Raw genomic sequence first — 18,121 nt, 5'->3', positions numbered from 1 at the left:
GTGAAGGATGGAGAAATGAAGGCGAGGCGACGTGGGGGTGGAGGAGCCCCTGAGGCCTGATTTCAGCTCTGCTTCATAACCATCCCTCCCACCCCCCGCCACCTCCACAAGGAGAGGAGGGCTGAGAGGTGATGAGCTCTCTGTCACTGGAGGTATGCAACTTTAGTCTGGACTTCACTTGGCCACACACTTGGGCTATGAAAAGCCCTTTCCCCTTGCCCCTGTATCCCAACTTTGTTCTCATTTTCCAACCCCAGGAGGCGGGGAGGAACCGACTTCCAGTCCAGCTGGAGAGGCTGCCTGTCCCCCTCTCTCAGCCTTCCTGCTCTACGCCCCCCAGGATTTCTCAATCCTGGCGGTTTGCTCCCCTCCACCCCCAGGGTGTAGCCCAGCCTTCCGTCCCCCTTGGAGCTGACAGCATGAGCTCATCCGGGCAGCCCGAGGAGCCAGTGGGGAAACTTTGAGTCACGCAGAGCCTGCGGCCAGGATGCCGGTGTAGGAGAGGTGCCATGGGAGGGCTGAGCACCCCGCCCGGCGGCCAGAGCCCAGGTGCCTCGAGGAGCAGGTGGAGGGGCGTCCACGTGGCGTGGAATGCAGGCCACTGTGTGGCCACCGGCTGAAGGGGCAAGAACGACCCTGGGTGTCGGGAAGGGCACAGTAGAGGCTTCAGAAGCGGAAGAGGAAGGGAGGGAACAGCTCCTGGCGATGGTGAGGCAAAGCAGCGGGGAGGGCGTGGATGGGCACACCCTGAGCCCTGCGGTGGCTTCTGCTGCCCATCCCACTTCCAATGATGCTCCAACCTAATTACACAGAATCTAATTCTCAAGCAGAAGCAGACACCAGGCAAGGCCATGCTGCCCCTGCCGACGTGTGGATGTGGCGGGAGCCCCCACCCGGAGCTCTGCCTCCACGGTGAGTGTCTGTGCATGGCTGCCAACCTCGAATGCCTGGGCCAAGGTCATGGGCCCTGCTCTCCACAATGGAGGGAAAGGGGGCAGCTCGCTCTCACCTGTGAGTCACCTGGGACCCTCGCAGGCTGGACATGGTCTCTTCCAAGTTCTGTCGGAGATCCAGAACATTCTGCACTGTCCTCTTCCTCTGGGACTCTGGGTCTAGGGGGAGAAGAGGAGGAGCTGGATGAGGTAGGTGCAGGGCGACCGCATCCCCAGGAGGTGAGGGGCCGGGAGGTGCAGGGCGACCGCATCCCCAGGAGGTGAGGGGCCAAGAGGTGCAGGGCGACCACATCCCCAGGAGGTGAGGGGCGCATGCTAGCTTGGAGAAGACTCAACTAGAGCAGAAATGTACCCACCACCTCCCAGGCTGAAAACACCCCAAACCAAGGGCACGAGCAAGAAGGAAGGGCTCAGGAACTTTCTCCTCCCTCCACCAGTCCAGGCGGAAAACGGATGGGACAGGCTTTGGGCAGAAACCTCAGTCAGCCCTGCCCCAAGACTTGTCCTTGACCTTGGGACCCAGGTCGCGGAATGGAAGCAGATCCCCCAAAGCCTCCCTGAGAGGGAGCGTCGGGGACCCAGGGATGCTGGCAGAGGCGCCCAAGAGCTCTGCCCTCAGGCTCCTGTCTGGACCCTCTGCGGTTCTTGCCCAGAGCCCATGCACCCTCCCCACCCAGAAAGGTGCCCTCCAGGAGGTATTTTTTCCCCAAGACTAAGCTCAGCCCAGCTGCTCTGTCTTGTCAGCCAGGGCGGGAGGCAGTCAGGCCCAAGGCCCTTCCAGAACCTCTGAGGCACCTTTCCTGAGGACCAGCCCCATGCCCCGTCCAGCCTGCCCCTCCCTTCTGGGGTCTGGGTGGGAGGGGTCTCATTCTGGGAGCTCCAGGCAGCTGGCTGGTGGGGACAAAGACAAGCCTTCGTGTGTCACGCCTGTGGCCGCCCATGCCTATTTGTCCTGGCAAGGGTCACCTTGTGAGCTGCTTGGGGCTGTGCGGATGTCTTGGCATGGAACACAGGGTCAGAAAATGTACATTTATTTTTAAAGCTTGGTGCTATAACGTGCCTGTGTGAAAACACGGGACTCGGTGCCAAGAGGTGGGTTTCTGAGCCAGGGTGGTGCTTGCCACGGGATTGGCAGAGATGAGGAACAAGGCACGCACGACCCCAGGGACGGAGCAGTCCCAAAGAGCAGGGGACCAAGAGGGACTCAGGGACGAGCGTGACAACTCTCAGCAGGCAGCATCAAGTTGGACCCTCACAACACCTGGGGAGCTGTGTGCTGCCCCATTTCACAGATGAGAAAACAAAGCTTCAGAGAGGGTCACAGGCAGCGCAGGGCACGGCGAGTCCAGGAAGAAACCCCCACTCCTCTCCACACAACACAAGGCAGCACCACCCGCACCAAGCCGGCCACAGCACAGAGCAGGAGCCCCGTGAGCGCTTCAAGGACAGAGAGAGGCCTTTCCGCGGTGGTGCAATAGGGTGGGTGGCATCTGGGGCACTGGGACACAGGGTCAATCTCCGGCCTGGCACAGTGGGTTAAGGATCCAGCATTGCTGCAGCTGTGGCACAGGTTGCAATTGCAGCTTGGATCTGATCCCTGGCCCAGGAACTCCAAATGCTGCAGGGTAGCCGATAAAGAAAAGAAAAAAAAAAAAATGGGGAGATTCGACCACAATAAAAGTATATTAAAAAGGAGGAGGGAGTTCCCGTCTTGGCGCAGAGGTTAAGGAATCCAACTAGGAATCACAAGGTTGCGGGTTCAATCCCTGGCCTCGCTCCGTGGGTTGAGGATCCCACGTTGCTGTGAGCTGTGGTGTAGGTCGCAGACATGGCTCGGATCCTTCGTTGTTATGGCTGTGGTATAGGCCAGTGGCTGCAGCTCCGATTAGACCCCTAACCTGAGAACCTCCATATGCTGTGGGAGCGGCCCTGGAAAAGGCAAAAAGAAAAAAAGAAAAAAAAGAAAAAAAGAAAAAAAAAAAGGAGGGGGACTTGCCATCGTGGCTCAGCGGAAATGAATCTGACTGGCATGCATGAGGATGCAGGTTCGATCCCTGGCCTCGCTCAGTGGGTTAAGGATCCAGCGTTGCTGCGAGCTGTGGTATAGGTTGCAGATGCAGCTCAGATCCTGGTTGCTGTGGTTGTGGCACAGGCTGGCAGCTACAGCGCTCCGATTCAACCCTTAGCCTGGGAACCCTCATATGCTGCAGGTTTGGCCCTAAAAGGACATAAAACAAACAAGCAAAAGGAGTGAGTTCCCTTGTGGTACAGTGGGTTAAGGGCTGGCATGGTCACTGCAGTAGGTTGGATCCCCAGCCCAGGAACTTCCACATGCCATGGTGAGGCGCAAAAAAAAAAAAAAAAAAAAAAAAAAAGACATATAAAAGAGTGGATGGGTAAATGTTCCATTAAAAAGATGTTTCTTTTTCTCTGTTTAAGAGAAAAGTGTCTTAACTCACATGGTGGCCAGCCTAGGGAGGGTCGCTCTGTGTCCTCTAAGGCTCCAGGCCCTGGAGCGGGGTGGGGGGCGGGGGGGTGTTGGGAACCTGGCTCTTAGCGCTCCAGAAGTGTCGGGAAAAGACACACCCTCCTCACACCCTCCTGTACTGAGCCCTGAGTCCGGCCCCTCTCCCCATCTCTCTTCCCAGAGAGCCCCCCACAGCCAGTTATCCCCATGGCAGGAGAGGGGGCAGGATGACCCAGAGTCTCCTGGACTTGTCCCAGATCAGAGCCACAGAGCCCCTGGAAGTGACTCAGTTCAGCCGGGTCACCGGAGGGATGGGAGGCTGGGCAGGGGGGAGTGGTGGAGGCACAGAGACACATTAATGAAGAACATGTGGCATCAGGCTGCTGTCCCCAGTACACGTGGGCATGCAGAGGAGGCTGGCACAGAGTGGGACAGGGCCAGGGACAGAGCTGGGGCTAAAGCTGGGAAAGATCTGGGGACAGAGGGTGGGACAGACTGGGAAAGATCTGGAGACAGAGGGTGGGACAGATTGGGAAAGATCTGGGGACAGAGGGTGGGACAGACTGGGAACGATCTAGGGACAGAGGGAGAGACAGCTGGGGCAGAGCATGGCTCTGCTCTCTGCCCCAGGCTTGGATCATCTGCAGAGGCACCACCCCAGAGCTCCCTCTGTGCCCCAGCAGTGTCCTCTGGTGGCCATCTCGGGCATGCCACACTGGTCCCGAAGGCTCAGCTCAGGTGGGGCTAGGGGTGAGGGCTCCTAGGGAAGTCTGGCTGTGACCACATTCCCCGGTGGCAGACCCATCCTTGGGGGTGCAGCAGGAGCCCCCAGGACCAGAAGACATCCACCTCTTGGGGCTCTACCTCTTGCACACCCTGTGCCTAAATAGGGGCAATTTAAACTGTGCGTGTGTGTATGTGTGAGAGAAAGTGAGACAGAGAGACAGAGGGAGACAGAAAGAGACAGAAGGAGAGAGAAGCAGGGGGATGGGGCTCCCAGCATCATAGGGTGATAAGGTCTGGGGGTGCGGGGAGCATGAAGATTGTCCTGGCTGCTGCTCCAAGCCTTGCCCTGAAAATGGAGCAGTGGGGAGGATATGTGTGCTCCCCAGGCTCCAAAGATGCCATCACCATGGTAACACACAGTTGCCCCAAACAGCATCCTCCCAGCATACACTGGGGCACTGCAAGTGGGGCGGGGTTTATATATAGAAGACCACAGAAAGCATGAGTCTTTGGGGTAAGGACCAGCCCTCAAGGAAACCGGAACCAGCTGCGAGGGCGCGCGCACACTCGCGCGCACACACACACACACACACACACAGAGGCAAATGCAAACAATGCCCACTCACTGTGTGTGTACCACTAGACAGGCCCAAGACTAGGCACCTCCCACGTCTGCGTCTGTGTGTCTCCAAAGCCCTATTCTTTCCACTACAACCCAGTGCCTCAAAATCCACACGCACGCCTCCAGACACACGCACCCACCTGGGGTCCAGCCAGCAGTGTTCTGCAGACACCCTCACATCAGACTCACACAGTCATACGTGCACTGCTCTGTAGTCCTGCGCACATGCGCACGGAGAGTCACGAGGACGTGTCTCCCGCCGCAGATACGGGAGGAGCAGGGCTAAAGCAGTGTACGGGGTCGCTGAGGGCAGACGGTGCCTGGGAGGGTGATGCAGACAGGGTCCTTTCTGCTCTGAAGTCAGAACTGGGTTCCAGAGGGCAAGACCATGACCCCACCAGCCGAGGAGCCAGCCGAGGAACCAAGACGGTAAAGGGCCCACGGGGGATGGAGTAGTCAGGTCACAGAGCTGGGAGAGGCGGGCGCAGGTGCTGGCTGTGCCAGCCCGGCCTGTCTGACCTGAAACAAGGCCTCTGCTGGCTGAGTCTTCCCCTTGGCGAAGCAGGCAGAATGACAGTACCTGCCAGGTGCCCTGGTGAGGATGACGAGCTAACTCAGGGTGCCCAGTGCACAGCAGGTTCAACGCATGGGGCAGCTCTTATTTGCCAGGAGGTACAGAAGGGGTGGGCAGGGGGAGTGGGGGGTGGGGCGCTTCTGGGCTCTCTCACCCAGGGGGTGGTGCCATCCCCTTAGCGGGCTCTGCCTTCTGGCAGGGACGCCCTCATGCATGGAGAGGTCGCCAGGCCCGATCCCACCCACATGGCGCTGCTGTTCCATCTCCAGTCTGGGTCCCTATGAGCGAGCCTCGGAAGTGCAGTGCCGGGCCTCGGGCCTTCGGTCTGAAACCTGATGATATGGATTGGAGCCGCCCATGGAGAATCAGGACCCGAGCAGGTTTAGGGGCATGCAGGAGGGTGCGGGGGACACAGGGCTCCGTCACCCAGCAGTCACATTTCTCCAAGTTCTGCACAGCTTTATTTTTTCAATTTTCTAATTTTTAATTTTATTTATTTTTTTTGGCCTCAGCATGCAGTAGCTTGGTGTGGAAATCTCAGGTCCCAGACCAGGGATTGAACCCAGGTCGCAGCAGTGAAAGCGCAAATCACCAGACCACCAGGGAGCTCCCTGGACCAGCCTAATTACTGGCCGACAATGAAGTAAACTGCAATAATTGCTAAATTCTTCACCACCTCCACCAACATCCTGACCCCACATTCAGGTTCACCCAGGCCAGGGCCCTGGAGGATTTGCATCTGGTGGTTAAGGCTAGTCTGGCTTCTGCTGTGAGTGGCTAGACCAGGTGGGACCCAATAGGAAGCGGCCCGAGAGGAAGAACGTTTCCAAGGCTGGCATTTCAGAGCTTGCAAGATGCATCTCAGGAGTGGGAGAAACAGCACACAGCTCCAGCTCAGACAGGGAAAGGCTGGGCCAGCTTACCAGCTGGGGGAGGGGGGGCAGTCAGGCTCCAGAGGCCTCCACTGGCCCCTCTGTGTCAAGCTGGGGTTGAGAGGCACCGAGACATGTCACCAGCAGAGTGATTGCCATGTAAACTGAAATAGCACCAAAGAGACCCATCTATAAATCCGGGCTAAAGGACTTGGGAGAGCCAGGGTTAGCATCAGACACACACAGAGACGCACTCACACAGACACACATACACAGACACACTGTTGCAGACACACACTCTCAGACAGGCACACAAACACACACACCCCTCTCTCAACAACTCCCACAAAGAAAAAATAACCTTTCCTGACCGCGTGAGATCCTGAGTGATGGCCAAGTCTTCGTAAATTCGAAGATTTGTTACAGTTTGGACTCCTAGTACCCGAAGGTCAAACACCACTATGATAAAAGCCAGTTGCAAACATAAACATCTCTCTAACAAAGGGACCCCAGCCCCAGCCAGCGGGCCACCCTCTCCCCACTGTGCTCAGTGCCACCACCAGGAAAGAGCTTTGGGGTCTGTTAGTGCATCACCGCCGGAATCTGTGTATGAGCACCTATGCTGACACCAAGTCCCATGGCTCGGGATGACACCTTTCCATCCATTTCCTCTGCTCAAGGACGTGACCTTCAAGGTCCAGCCAGGGAGGGCACTGCACGTCCACCTCACTCCGCGCTCCATCCCTGCCCACCATCCCCACACACGTTGGTCTCCACTCCCTGCTCAGAGGTCACACTGGGTGGGTTCTGAGGATGCTCACAGCCATTGACCTTGCCCTTGATGGGCTCCACGGAGCTCCAGCCTCTGAAGGCATGGTCCAACATGATGCTGGGCGCAGGGGCTGAAACCTGCAGAGGACAGAAGACTCTGCACAGAAACCTCCCCTGCCCTTGACCAGAGCCCAGAGCCCAGTGCCAGCCCTTCCCTGTGTCCCTTTCCTCACCACCCGCTGCCCCCAGAGGCCCCTGGAAGACCCTGGCAGGCCTGCATGCAAGAAGCACCCCTCCCAGGAGCGCGCAGGCGGGGGACGGCTTATTCTGTTACTAATTCTGTCGTTCCACTCGCCCCCACGTAAGTCACAATATTGTTGGAGGCGGCTGTCAGAGAGACCTGCAGCGTGACAAATCCCACGCTGCCAGTCTCAGGGGCTCCTGCTCCCCTGCAGGCTCCCGAGGGCTCCATCCTTGCTCTGGAGAAGCCTGACACCCTCAACCAGCAAGTGAGAAGGCCAGCAGGGATCTTTCCAGCTCATGGACAGTTTCGATGTTGATGGAGTGAGAAGACTTGGCTCAGGGACCCTTTAACGTCACCAATGGGCCCTGGGCCAGCAGTAGTGTGAGGTGGGGGATGGGACAGGGAGGAGGCAGCTTGGGGCGGGTGAAGAATTGGCCCTCGGTTTTCCCCAGCGCACACGCTAGCTGGCTGTGGGGCCTTGGGTCAATCGCTTGCCCTCCCTGGGCTGCAGTTCTCCTTCAATAAAACATGGGAGTGGAGCAGGGATACCCAAGGCTAACCAGCTCTGACAGTCTGGCCGTGCAGCTCTGTAGTTGGCAGAAGCCTGTATGAGCATCTGCTCCCTCCCAGTGTGTGTTCGAGATGCAGGTGCCAGGGCATCGACCCCAGAGGTTACGTCTCAGCTGGATGGAGATGGGGCCCCAAAAATCTGCACCGTCTAAGCCTCACATGTGGTGACATGATGCAGCAGGTCACATCTGAGAAATCTGCACACCTTGCTGCAGCCACAGAAACCAGGGCTTTGATTTCCTGATGTGAGGCCGTGGGGCGATGTGTCCTGGGCCTTCACTCCAAGTCTGCTCTCTTGGCACACATGCCCGATGCTTGGGAAAACCCACTCAGGCATCCCCAGGCTTCCCACCTGAGGGTCCCCTCTCCTGCTCCCCAGGCTGCACCGCCGGGAGCTCAATGCAGAGATAGGCCACCAGGGGGCGCCGCTGGGCCGCTGCCGCAGTGCCGCAGGGTGGGCAGCTGTCAGCTGCGGGGCAGCGCCCAAAGAGTCCCTCTCCCTCTGTGTCCTGCTTAGCACAACCCCTTCTCCGGGCCCTGCCCCGGGAGCCCACATCCTCCTCGACCCTCACCCAACGCGGAGAACAGCTGAGGATTTGCAGCACCGGCTTCAGGAAGCCTGCCTGCTAGGATAGAAGGGCAGTGCCTGGCTTCAGGGCTGAGCGGCAGTGTGAGGGCAGCCCCGGGGCACTTGTGGGCTCCACCTGGCAAGCTCGGAGGCATGGCCAGAGTTTCAAGCGACAGGCTGGCCTTTCTGCTCCAATGGCTACAGACAGAGTGCTGCCTGCAGGGAGTGGATGAGAACTCACATCCCTGCTCTGCTCACTTCTGCTCCACGATGCTCTCGGGCAAGAAGCCTGCTGATAAAGAGGGAGGAGGGGTACCCCTGCCACTGCCCGCCTGTGCCAGCCCTGCCCTTTCAGGGGGAGTTTCCAGCCCTCTCTGCAGTGGGCAGGGGGCAGCTCCCTGACTCCTGGCCGGCTGGCCAGCCCAGCTCACCGTGCTTTGGAAGAGGGCTTGGAGGGGAAGCATGAAAGCCTCAGGAGCCAGCGCCCGCAGGAACTGAACTCACGCCACAGCAGTGACAACGTTGGACCCTTAACCTTCTGCACCACAAGGGGACTCCCTGCCCCAGCCACTTCTTCACATCTAGCCTTGGGGAAGACTAGCTGGTCAAGGGCAGCCAGGGCTGAGGGCTGGGGGACCTGGGGAGGGTGCCTGCCTCCAGACGGCCGTTTGCAGGCGGGGCTGGTTTGCTGCTCCTGTCTTCTGCCCCATTGCCCTCTGAACATTAAGTTACAGGGTCAGAAAGCAGATTCCTGACGTCTAGTCCGCCCTCATTTAAAAATCTGAACTCCAGCCTGGGCGCAGAGGGCTGGCCTCCTGTGGAGGAGGCTCTGCCTGCCTCGCTGTGGAGGGCATGGCCGTCCCCTGACAGGTCCTGCTCTCCTGCCCCTTAAACCTCAGGGTTTCCTGGCAATGTTCTCCACAGTGATGCTGCCCAGAACCTTCACGTGACACCCGGCTCCAATGAAGTCACTGCTGCAGGGAGCGGAGTGGTTGTCATGGCAACGGTTCTCACATTAGCCAGGACCATCTGCAGGCAAAGGGGGAGGGGAAGAAGAGGGAGGAGGAGGGGCTGGAGCTGGGCCCAGGTGTGGACCACAATTGGAAGGGGCCCTGGGGGATTTCTGGTAGTGAAACTAGTGATATTAGTATTGGCTGACTCGACTAACCCCTCCGGTGCCTGCCAGGCATGTTTCTAGGGGCTTCTGGTTTGTAGCCTATTTAATTATTATGACGACGCTTTGAGATGGTCCCGGTTAGGAAAACGGGAGTCCGGGGAGGTTCAGTAAGCTGCAGAAGGCCATAAAGATACTATATAATCCTTTTTTTTTTTTTTTTTTAAGGGTCGCATCCGAGGCATATGGAGATTCCCAGGCTAGGGGTCCAATCGGAGCTACAGCTGCCAGACTACGCCAGAGCCACAGCAACGTCAGATCCGAGCTGCATCTGTGACCTACACCCCAGCTCACGGCAATGCCAGATCCTTAACCCACTGAGCAAGGCCAGGGATCAAGCCCGAAACCTCATGGTTCTAGTTGGATTTGTTTCCACTGCTCCATGACAGGAACTCCCTATACTATATAATCTTAACTGGCAAAGCTAGGATCCGAACTGGGCCGTCGGACCCTAGAGATGCTATTATCCAATATTATTGCAGCCACAATGCACAAACAGACATATAGGTACATGGTATGTTTTGGTTTGTCCTTTTAGGGCCGCACCTGCGGCATACGGAGGTTCCCAGGCTAGGGCTTGAATCGGAGCTACAGCCACTGGCCTACACCACAGCCACAGCAACACCAGATCCAAGCCGCGTCTGCAACCTACAGCACAGCTCACGGCAACGCCAGATCCTTAATCCACTGAGCGAGGCCAGGGATCAAACCCGCATCCTAATGGATACTAGTTGGGTTCGTTAACCAGAGCCATGAGGGGAACTCCCGGTACACAGTACGTTTATGGAGATCTAACTCACAAAGCCTAAAAGCCACCCTTTTAAAGTGTGCATTCAATGGTTTTTAGTACATCTGCATGGTTGTAAAACCACTGCCACTATCTGCTTCCAGAATATTTCTACCAGCCCCTCAAAGAAATCCCAGACCCATCAGCAATCACTCACCATCCCCCGCCCCCAGACCCTGGCAACCCCCGGTCTACTTCCTGCCTCTCCAGATCTGCCTGCTCTGGATGCCCCAGGTAAATGGATTATAGATGTGCTGACTCCTGTGATTAGCTTCTTTCCCTTTCAAGGCTCACTCACATATCCTGTGTCAGCACTTATGCCTTTTCACGGCCGAGTAATTTTCCATGGTATGCATGCATCATATTTATTTTTCTGTTCATCGTTTGATGGGCATTTGGGTTGTTTCCACTTTTTGCCTATTTTATGGATAAAGCTGCTAGGAACATTCATATCTCAACTCTTAAATGGACATACGCTTTCACTTTTGGATAAATGCCTAGGAGGACGACTCGGGGTCATATTCTGCTTGACATTGGGGGACCCAGAGGCTGTTTTCCAATGTGGCCACACCCCTCACGTCCCACCAGCAGCGCCAGAGGGCTCCGACTTCGCCACGCCCTCTTTGACATCTGTTACTATCTATTTTTTTTTTTTTTTTTTTGGTCTTTGTGCCTTTTCTAGGGCCGCTCCCGCAGCATATGGAGGTTCCCAGGCTAGGGGTCCAATCAGAGCTGTAGACACTGGCCTACGCCAGAGTCATAGCAATGCAGGATCCGAGCCGCGTCTGCAACCTATACCACAGCTTACAGCAACGCTGGATCCTTAACCCACTGAACAAGGCCAGGGATCGAACCCACAACCTCATGGTTCCTAGTCGGATTCGTTAACCACTGAGCCACGACGGGAACGCCTGTTACTATCTTTTCTTTTCTTTTTTTTTTTGTCTTTTTGCCATTTCTTGGGCCGCTCCTGCGGCATATGGAGGTTCCCAGGCTAGGGGTCCAATCGGAGTTGTAGCCACCAGCCTATGCCAGAGCCACAGCAACGGGGGATCCGAGCTGCGTCTGTAACCTACACCACAGCTCACGGCAACGCTGGATCCTTTAACCCACTGAGCAAGGGCAGGGACCGAACCCGCAACCTCATGGTTCTTAGTCGGATTCATTAACCACTGCACCACGACAGGAACGCCTATCTTTTCGATTCTAGTCGTTCGGGTGGGTGTGGAGTGGTACCCCACTGTAGACTTTATCTCTATTTCCCTAACAACTCACGGTGTTAAGCATCTTTTATAGTGAAGTTAACTAAATTAAAGAAAAGTTAAGATTCAGTCGCACCGGTCACACTCCTCCAGCTCGGCAGCCACACCATCCCCCTGCATGGTGACCCATGCAGCAGAGAGAGCAGGTCCATCTCCCGGGAGTCCTACTGGGCAGGGATGCTGAGCCTGCCGGCTTGGTCTGCACCAGCTCCATGGCTTTCCCATAAGATGCACCTCAAGTCAGTGAATGACCAGTGAAGCCCATCTCAAGGTTTATGGGGCCCAGAGAGGGTCAGACCAAACGCTGCCGGAGCACAGCCCCTGCATCAGTGGCAGACAAGGGGAGGGTTCCCCCGCCACCCTGCCCTATCACGCCCCATCCCCCCCAAGTCCCTGACCTCAGCGCCCCTCCCAGGATCTACCAGTAGCCAGGTGACAGAGGCACTGCCTCTGAAGATGCCAGTCTTGTTGGGGACTCCTGCTGCAGGAACCCCCTGCCCCCAAGCCCTCCACTCCCGATTTTCCAGTCTCTTCTGCAGATTCTGCCTGTCCTGACTCCCTGGGAGTGGCTGCACTTCGGTGAGGGGACAAGTCTGATGGACAGGCTACCACTGCCTTTGAGGTCCCAATCTTCCCCTGAGAAGCTGCTGGCATCCCATGGCCCTCTGCACAGGAGGCCTGCAGCCGAGAGCCAGCAGGCACAGCTGTGGCCTGGCATCACCGGGGCCCAGGGCCTGATTAGAAAAATGACAAAGCTGCGGGGGGTCGGGGCGGGGGGGGGGGTACTCCTGGAAGAGGTGCCCTCTGACCTGAAACCAGAGGGCAGGAAGGAGTGAGTCTGGCCACCCCGCTCAGGAGGGGTGCAGCCTTAGCCCAGGCTAAGGGAGGCAGGAAGGGCAGCAGACGAGGCCACGGGCACGGAGCCAGTCCTACCCCTAGCCAGTCATGAGACCTTCAGCAGGGCTTCACCTCCGGCCTCAGGACCCTCACCTGTAAAATGGGATGATGGCTGGCCCGAGGCTGGCCAGCCTGTGTGCCCAGCACGGACAGCCCTGGCCACCAGCCTGGAGGAGGGCAGATGTTGACAATCATCACAAATCAGAGCTGGCGGGAGCCTCAGAGGTCATTTGTCAGAAGGAGAAACTGAGGCCCAACGGAGTGGCAGTGACCTGGTCAAGAGGATAGAGGCTGCGGACGTCAGAGCCAGCCTGGGCCACGGAGGAGCTGGCCTGGCCCGAGGGAGGGTTCCAGGGGAGGAAGCTGGGGCAGGGAATGGCCATTCAGGGCTGCCCAGGAAGGGGGGGGGGCGGCCCTTCCTAGGAGGCTGCTCCCCGCTCCCCTAGTCCTTGCTGCCCACAGGACACCTGCCCCAACATCAGAGCTGCGGCCTCCTCCCTGGAGAGTTCCCCTCTGCCAAGCCGCCTATGTCACTGATCCCCTCACCTTCTGAGACCCCCCCCCCAGGACCCTCGGGCACAGCCCATCTGCCACCATCACCTCCAGGATGGCACCACTACTCACCGAAAGGACCAGGCTTAACAAAGGCCAAGGCACTCCCCCGCCCCACTCTGGGTTGGCGCATCTGCAGCGAGCAGAGAGGTTCCTTTTAAAGAAGACTTTCTCGGAGTTCCCGTTATGGCTCAGTGGTTAACGAATCCGACTAGGAAGCATGAGGTTGCGGGTTCGATCCCCGGCCTTGCTCAGTGCGTTAAGGATCTGGCGTTGCCATGAGCTGTGGTCGCAGATGCAGCTCAGATCCTGCATTGCTGTGGCTGTGGTGTAGGCCGGTGGCTACAGCTCTGATTAGACCCCTAGCCTGGGAACCTCCATATGCCACGCGAGTGGCCCTAGAAAAGGCAAAAAGACGAAAAAAAAAAAAAAAATAAAGAAGACTTTCTCAGCGTCCCTTTCGTGGTTCAGCACGGTTAACCAACCAGGATCTATGAGGATGCGGCTTCAATCCCTGGCCTTTCTCAGTGGGTTAAGGATCCGGTGTTGCCGTGAGTTGTGGCGGAGGCCGGCAGCTGCAGCTCCAATGGGACCCCTAGCCTGGGAACCTCCATGTGCCGCGGGTGCGGCCCCAAAAAGCAAAATAAATAAACAAACAAATAAATAAGACTTCCTTTCGGGAGGGCAGACGGCCCTACAATGAACGTACTGGGGCTGGAGCCACTGGAGAGGAGGAAGGAGAGGAACAGAACTGGCATTGACTTAGTATCGTGAGTGCTGAGTGTGGCGCCAAACCTAGTTCACAGTCTCTCCTCGAGCACTGCGGCCTCGCATCTAGTTACTCTCAGTTACAGAGGCCAGGCTCAGAGAGGCCAGGTAACTTCCTAAGGTCACACAGCTCGTGTAAGTGGCGCAGCGGGAATCTGAACCCGAGTCGGAGTCTAGAGACTATGCTTTTTCCAAATAAATTATAACGACGAGCCGCATGCCAGGAGGCTCTTCCCGGAGGACACGCTGGGGTGGACGCCTTATAGGTCACAGGAAGAGGCCCATCCAGCCTGGCTCTGTGGAATGAATGAGCGGCAGGACTGCCAGGAGTGGGCTGTGGGCCAGGCCAGCATCTCTCCACCTCCAGGACCTGGGGCCGCGGCCAGTCCCGGCCTTGCTGGCAGGCACGTCTCCTGCCTGGCACTTCCTCGAGGGAAGCCTTTCTCCCCGCTGGGCTTTGTCCCAGTTCTGGAACCTGCTGATCCTCTGGCCTGGGAAGAACCTTCCTAGAGCGTCTGGCGGGCAGGTCGTGTGGCCTGCTTGCCAAGACCACGACTGCGCTCAGGCCATCAGACCACGCTGAGCTGTTCCCCCTGCAACGCCGGAGCCCGGGAACCAGCGGCTAAAGCAGAGCTTGTGAGGCCCCAAGCTGAACGCTCTCTGCTATTCATCTCTGACCCGGGTGCAAAGGAGCATCCTGAGCCCGTCAGTTCGGAGCAGGAGGCCTGAGCATGGGAGTCTCGAGCTGGGACCAGGCCAGGCTCCAAGGCAGGTTCGCCAGAGAAGAGGGTGGGCATGGAGGTGGGCTCGAGGGGCCCGGCCGGCCTCGCCCCTCAGAACTACAGGAACTGCTGCCCCTCCTCCTCAGGAAGCCAGGAAACAAGTGAACTCTAACCAAGTACCTACTGGGTGCCTTACACCACACAGGCCTCATGCCAATCCGGGAGGCAGCCCCAGGAGAGTGAGTCCTGCAGCTCTGGACTAAGAAGCCACTGCTCGGGATGAGCACACAGCTCCTCGGAGCCTGGGGCCACTCTGGTGGCTGTGGCTCCCCCGGCGCAAACCTTCAGTGAATAAGCAGCTAACAGAATGCAAGCCCCAGAGCACAGGCCCCGCCTGCCCATCAGCTTCTAATACTTGTCAGTGGACGCACGGTTCTCGGGGACATGCTGCTGACCGTCTACCAAGGCCACTACCCCAGGGCTTATCCGTGGCCTGTCTCAGACTGCTGGTGGTCCAGGACACATCCTCTTTGCAAAGGAGGACCCCCAGCCCAGTGTGGCCAGGAGCTGGGGAGCCCCACTCCTCCCCAGGTCATCTATCATTAATGAGACCAGGATGCAGAGGGCGCGCCCCAGACGCAGGCAGGATGGGAGAAGGGGGGGGTGGGCTGCCAGTGCCCTCAAGGCTTCCTGCCTGTTGCCCTCCCCCCCCATTACAGCAAGCTGCTCCCTAGGCCCCCGCTGCCCACCTGGGGGATCCCAGTGATGATGCGGGGCTGCTGCCTACCCCCAGCTCTTTGTGCTCCCACAGCTAGCGGTTGCCATGGGAACAGCGGGCCAGGCTCCCAGGGACCAGGGTGAACAGACTTGACTGAATTGATGTCTGTGTGTGTCCCCTCCCCCACCAGGAAGGCAAGCTGGGGGCTGCACTAGGGAGAGAATTTAGCCCAAGTGCGCCAAGCCCAGGCTGGAGTGGCTCAGGTGGCTTCAGACACTTCCCCCCACCCCACAGCCCAAGGAGTCAGAGGCCACACCATCCAGGCCAGCCTGGGCTTCTGCAACGGGAGACCTCAGCATCTCTCAGAGGGCCTGGTGTCCAAAGCACTCGACAGTAATTCTTTTTTTTGTCTTTTTAGGGCCGCACCGTGGCATATGGAGGTTCCCAGGCTAGGAGTCGAATCAGAGCTATAGCCACCAGCCTATGCCACAGCCACAGCAACGCCAGATCTGAGCCATGCCTGCGATCTACACCACAGCTCACGGCAACACCGGATCCTTAACCCACTGAGCGAGGCCAGAGATCCAACCTGCAACCTCATGCTTTCTGGTCAGATTTGTTTCCACTGCGCCACAACGGGAACTCCTCGACGGTGGTTCTTTAGCCTGCTCTTCCTGCCTCTCTCTCTGCATGTTCTTCACCTGCTCAGGCTGGTCTCTGCTGCCCACCATTGCTGCACCTTTGCTGGCTCCATCCATCCTACTGCTCCCCATTAGGGTCCTTCCCCGCTGGGCGACCCCACCCCATGCTCCAGGGTCCTGTCACACCTCCTCCGGGAAGCCTTCCCTGGTCACCCCAGTGATCACCTCTCCTTTAAGCTGTGGAACAAATGGTGTCTGAGCCAGTCTTGACAAGAAGCACGTGCTACCTTTGCAGTAACCCCTCCTGGTGTCCGCTGCACTCGTCCCTCTGCCTGGACGGGACACTGCTTCGGTAACAGCACCTCCACCTGTGTTTACCTGATGGAGGGAGCAGCAGTGTCCCAGGAAATTCAGGCTCAGCCTGGATAGGAACCACCTGTCCTGACCTTGGGCCCTGCTGGAGCCCAGAGCAGACTTCCGTCCATACCTCCTCACAGCCTGCCTGCCTCCGGGGCAGAGACCGTAAGCTCTCCATCCCCGAGTGCCTGGCACCTGTGTGTGGGCAGGTCCTCAATGAGACCCATTGCACAAACATGTCCTCTGGGCGTGCAGTCACCCCCCTAACACACACACCTGTCCTGCCTCAAGGGACTCTCAGGTGCACAGGCAGGCAAGGGGGCAACCTCATGTTCCCGGGTGCCAGCTGGCACCTGCCCTCTCCTGTGCCGCCACCCAGCCACCCAATCCATGTCCTTCAGGGGGACATCATGCCAGCCCCACCCCATCCCTCCTACTGTCCAGGTTCCGGCCTCTGCCCTCTGCGGCTGCAGCCCCAGCTCTGCCGTTCCTCCTGGTTCTGTGCGTCTGGCTGACTCTCCACAGGCCGTGCCCTCTGCCTGGCAGGTGTCTCATCCAGCTCGGCCCTGCTCCGACCGGCGCTGTGTCCCGCGCATGCCCGACCATCCAGTGCACACGTGGCCGACCGACACCTCCGCCTCCGTTCCCCCTTGTCAGACACAAATCAGAGCCAAACGGCTCCCCTGGCAAAAGAAACGTTTTCAACGGAGCTCCGAAACACACTCGAAAGGTTCTCATGCATTTTCCAGGCTATTACAAACTTCGATTACCCAGGGCCACCGTGATTTGCTCGGGGGAGAGGAAGACATATATTTCACCGGACGTGTGACTCTTTAACCTGCACTGAAAAAAGCGACAATAAAACTGTCCGTCCCAGACTCCCAGTGCTGGCTGGGTCCTTAGGTTCCCACAAACCTCCAGGGCAGCCCTCACGTGGGGCTCATCCCGCCCCGGGGCTCCCAGCTCTGGACACGGCCCTCCCTGCACAGCCGTGCCCTGGCCTGGCTGCTTGTCCCTGCTGCACCTCAAGGATACGGAATGCAGGTGCATCGGATCTCGGGATGAGCAAATGAGGAGACAGCAGGGAGGGGAGAGGAGACCAGCCATGGCGCACTCCAAGCATGAGAGGAAAATGCAGCTCAGAGACACACAACACACGGCCACCACGACCTGTGACCAAGCAGGATGGTGCCTTCCATTCCCGGGGATCTGTCCCACTGATTCTGCAGTTAGACCCCAGACCACAGTGACTTTTGGAGGTCTGTGTTTGGATGTATCCCAGGGTCAAATCAGGTCCACCAGGAAGGGCGCTATGGCCAGTAAGCACAAGGCTTGATGAAACCCCCACCCACCCCCGGCTTCCTTTGCTACTGGCAGCGGGCCTGCCTGCTCCTCTTCATGAGGGTTCTCAGAACAAGGGATGCCACAGCTTCCTGAGCCAGAGCAGAAATGTCACAGTGCTGTCCCTTACCCAGGGCACAGGGGCCAGGCAGTGCAGGTCCCTCACCAGGGACACATGAGCTCTGTTCTCTGCCCACTCCCCTTTTTCAGCCCCCCGTGCACGGGCTGTGCATCTTTGTGTCCCACACTGGGCCAGACTCCAGCCATAGAAAGCTGAACAGAACCAACTGAGCCAACAAAAGCCTGTGTTCTTGGTTTGGTCCCCACACCTCTTCTTCCAGGGAGCCTTCCCTGATGCCCCGACCCAGGTTTCACTGCATTTTCCACTGGGGCTGAGCTCCCGCTTCTACTGCAGAGATTCTCAACTGGGGGGGGTGATGCTACGAATGCCCGGAGCCTTTTCTTTGTATGGCCACACCAGCGGCATAGGGACGTTCTCAGGCCAGAGACTGAATCCGAGAAGCAGCTTCAACCT

General features: G+C 58.1%; 1 protein-coding gene across 8 annotated transcripts in view; it reads right to left on the bottom strand.

Moving 5' to 3' along the window:
- Positions 1 to 18,121, bottom strand: part of NAV1 (neuron navigator 1) — a 219,028-nt gene that overhangs the window by 89,338 nt on the left and 111,569 nt on the right. For all 8 annotated transcript variants that reach the window (XM_021064514.1, XM_021064517.1, XM_021064516.1 and 5 more), the window contains exon 5: positions 1,010 to 1,112. In XM_021064514.1, coding sequence (XP_020920173.1) covers positions 1,010 to 1,112 — 103 coding nt within the window. The remainder of the gene's footprint in view (positions 1 to 1,009; positions 1,113 to 18,121) is intronic.

Source organism: Sus scrofa, chromosome 10 (genome assembly GCF_000003025.6).
Source record: "Sus scrofa isolate TJ Tabasco breed Duroc chromosome 10, Sscrofa11.1, whole genome shotgun sequence".
Lineage (NCBI taxonomy): Eukaryota > Metazoa > Chordata > Mammalia > Artiodactyla > Suidae > Sus > Sus scrofa.
This window is presented reverse-complemented; position numbering and strand designations above follow the sequence as displayed.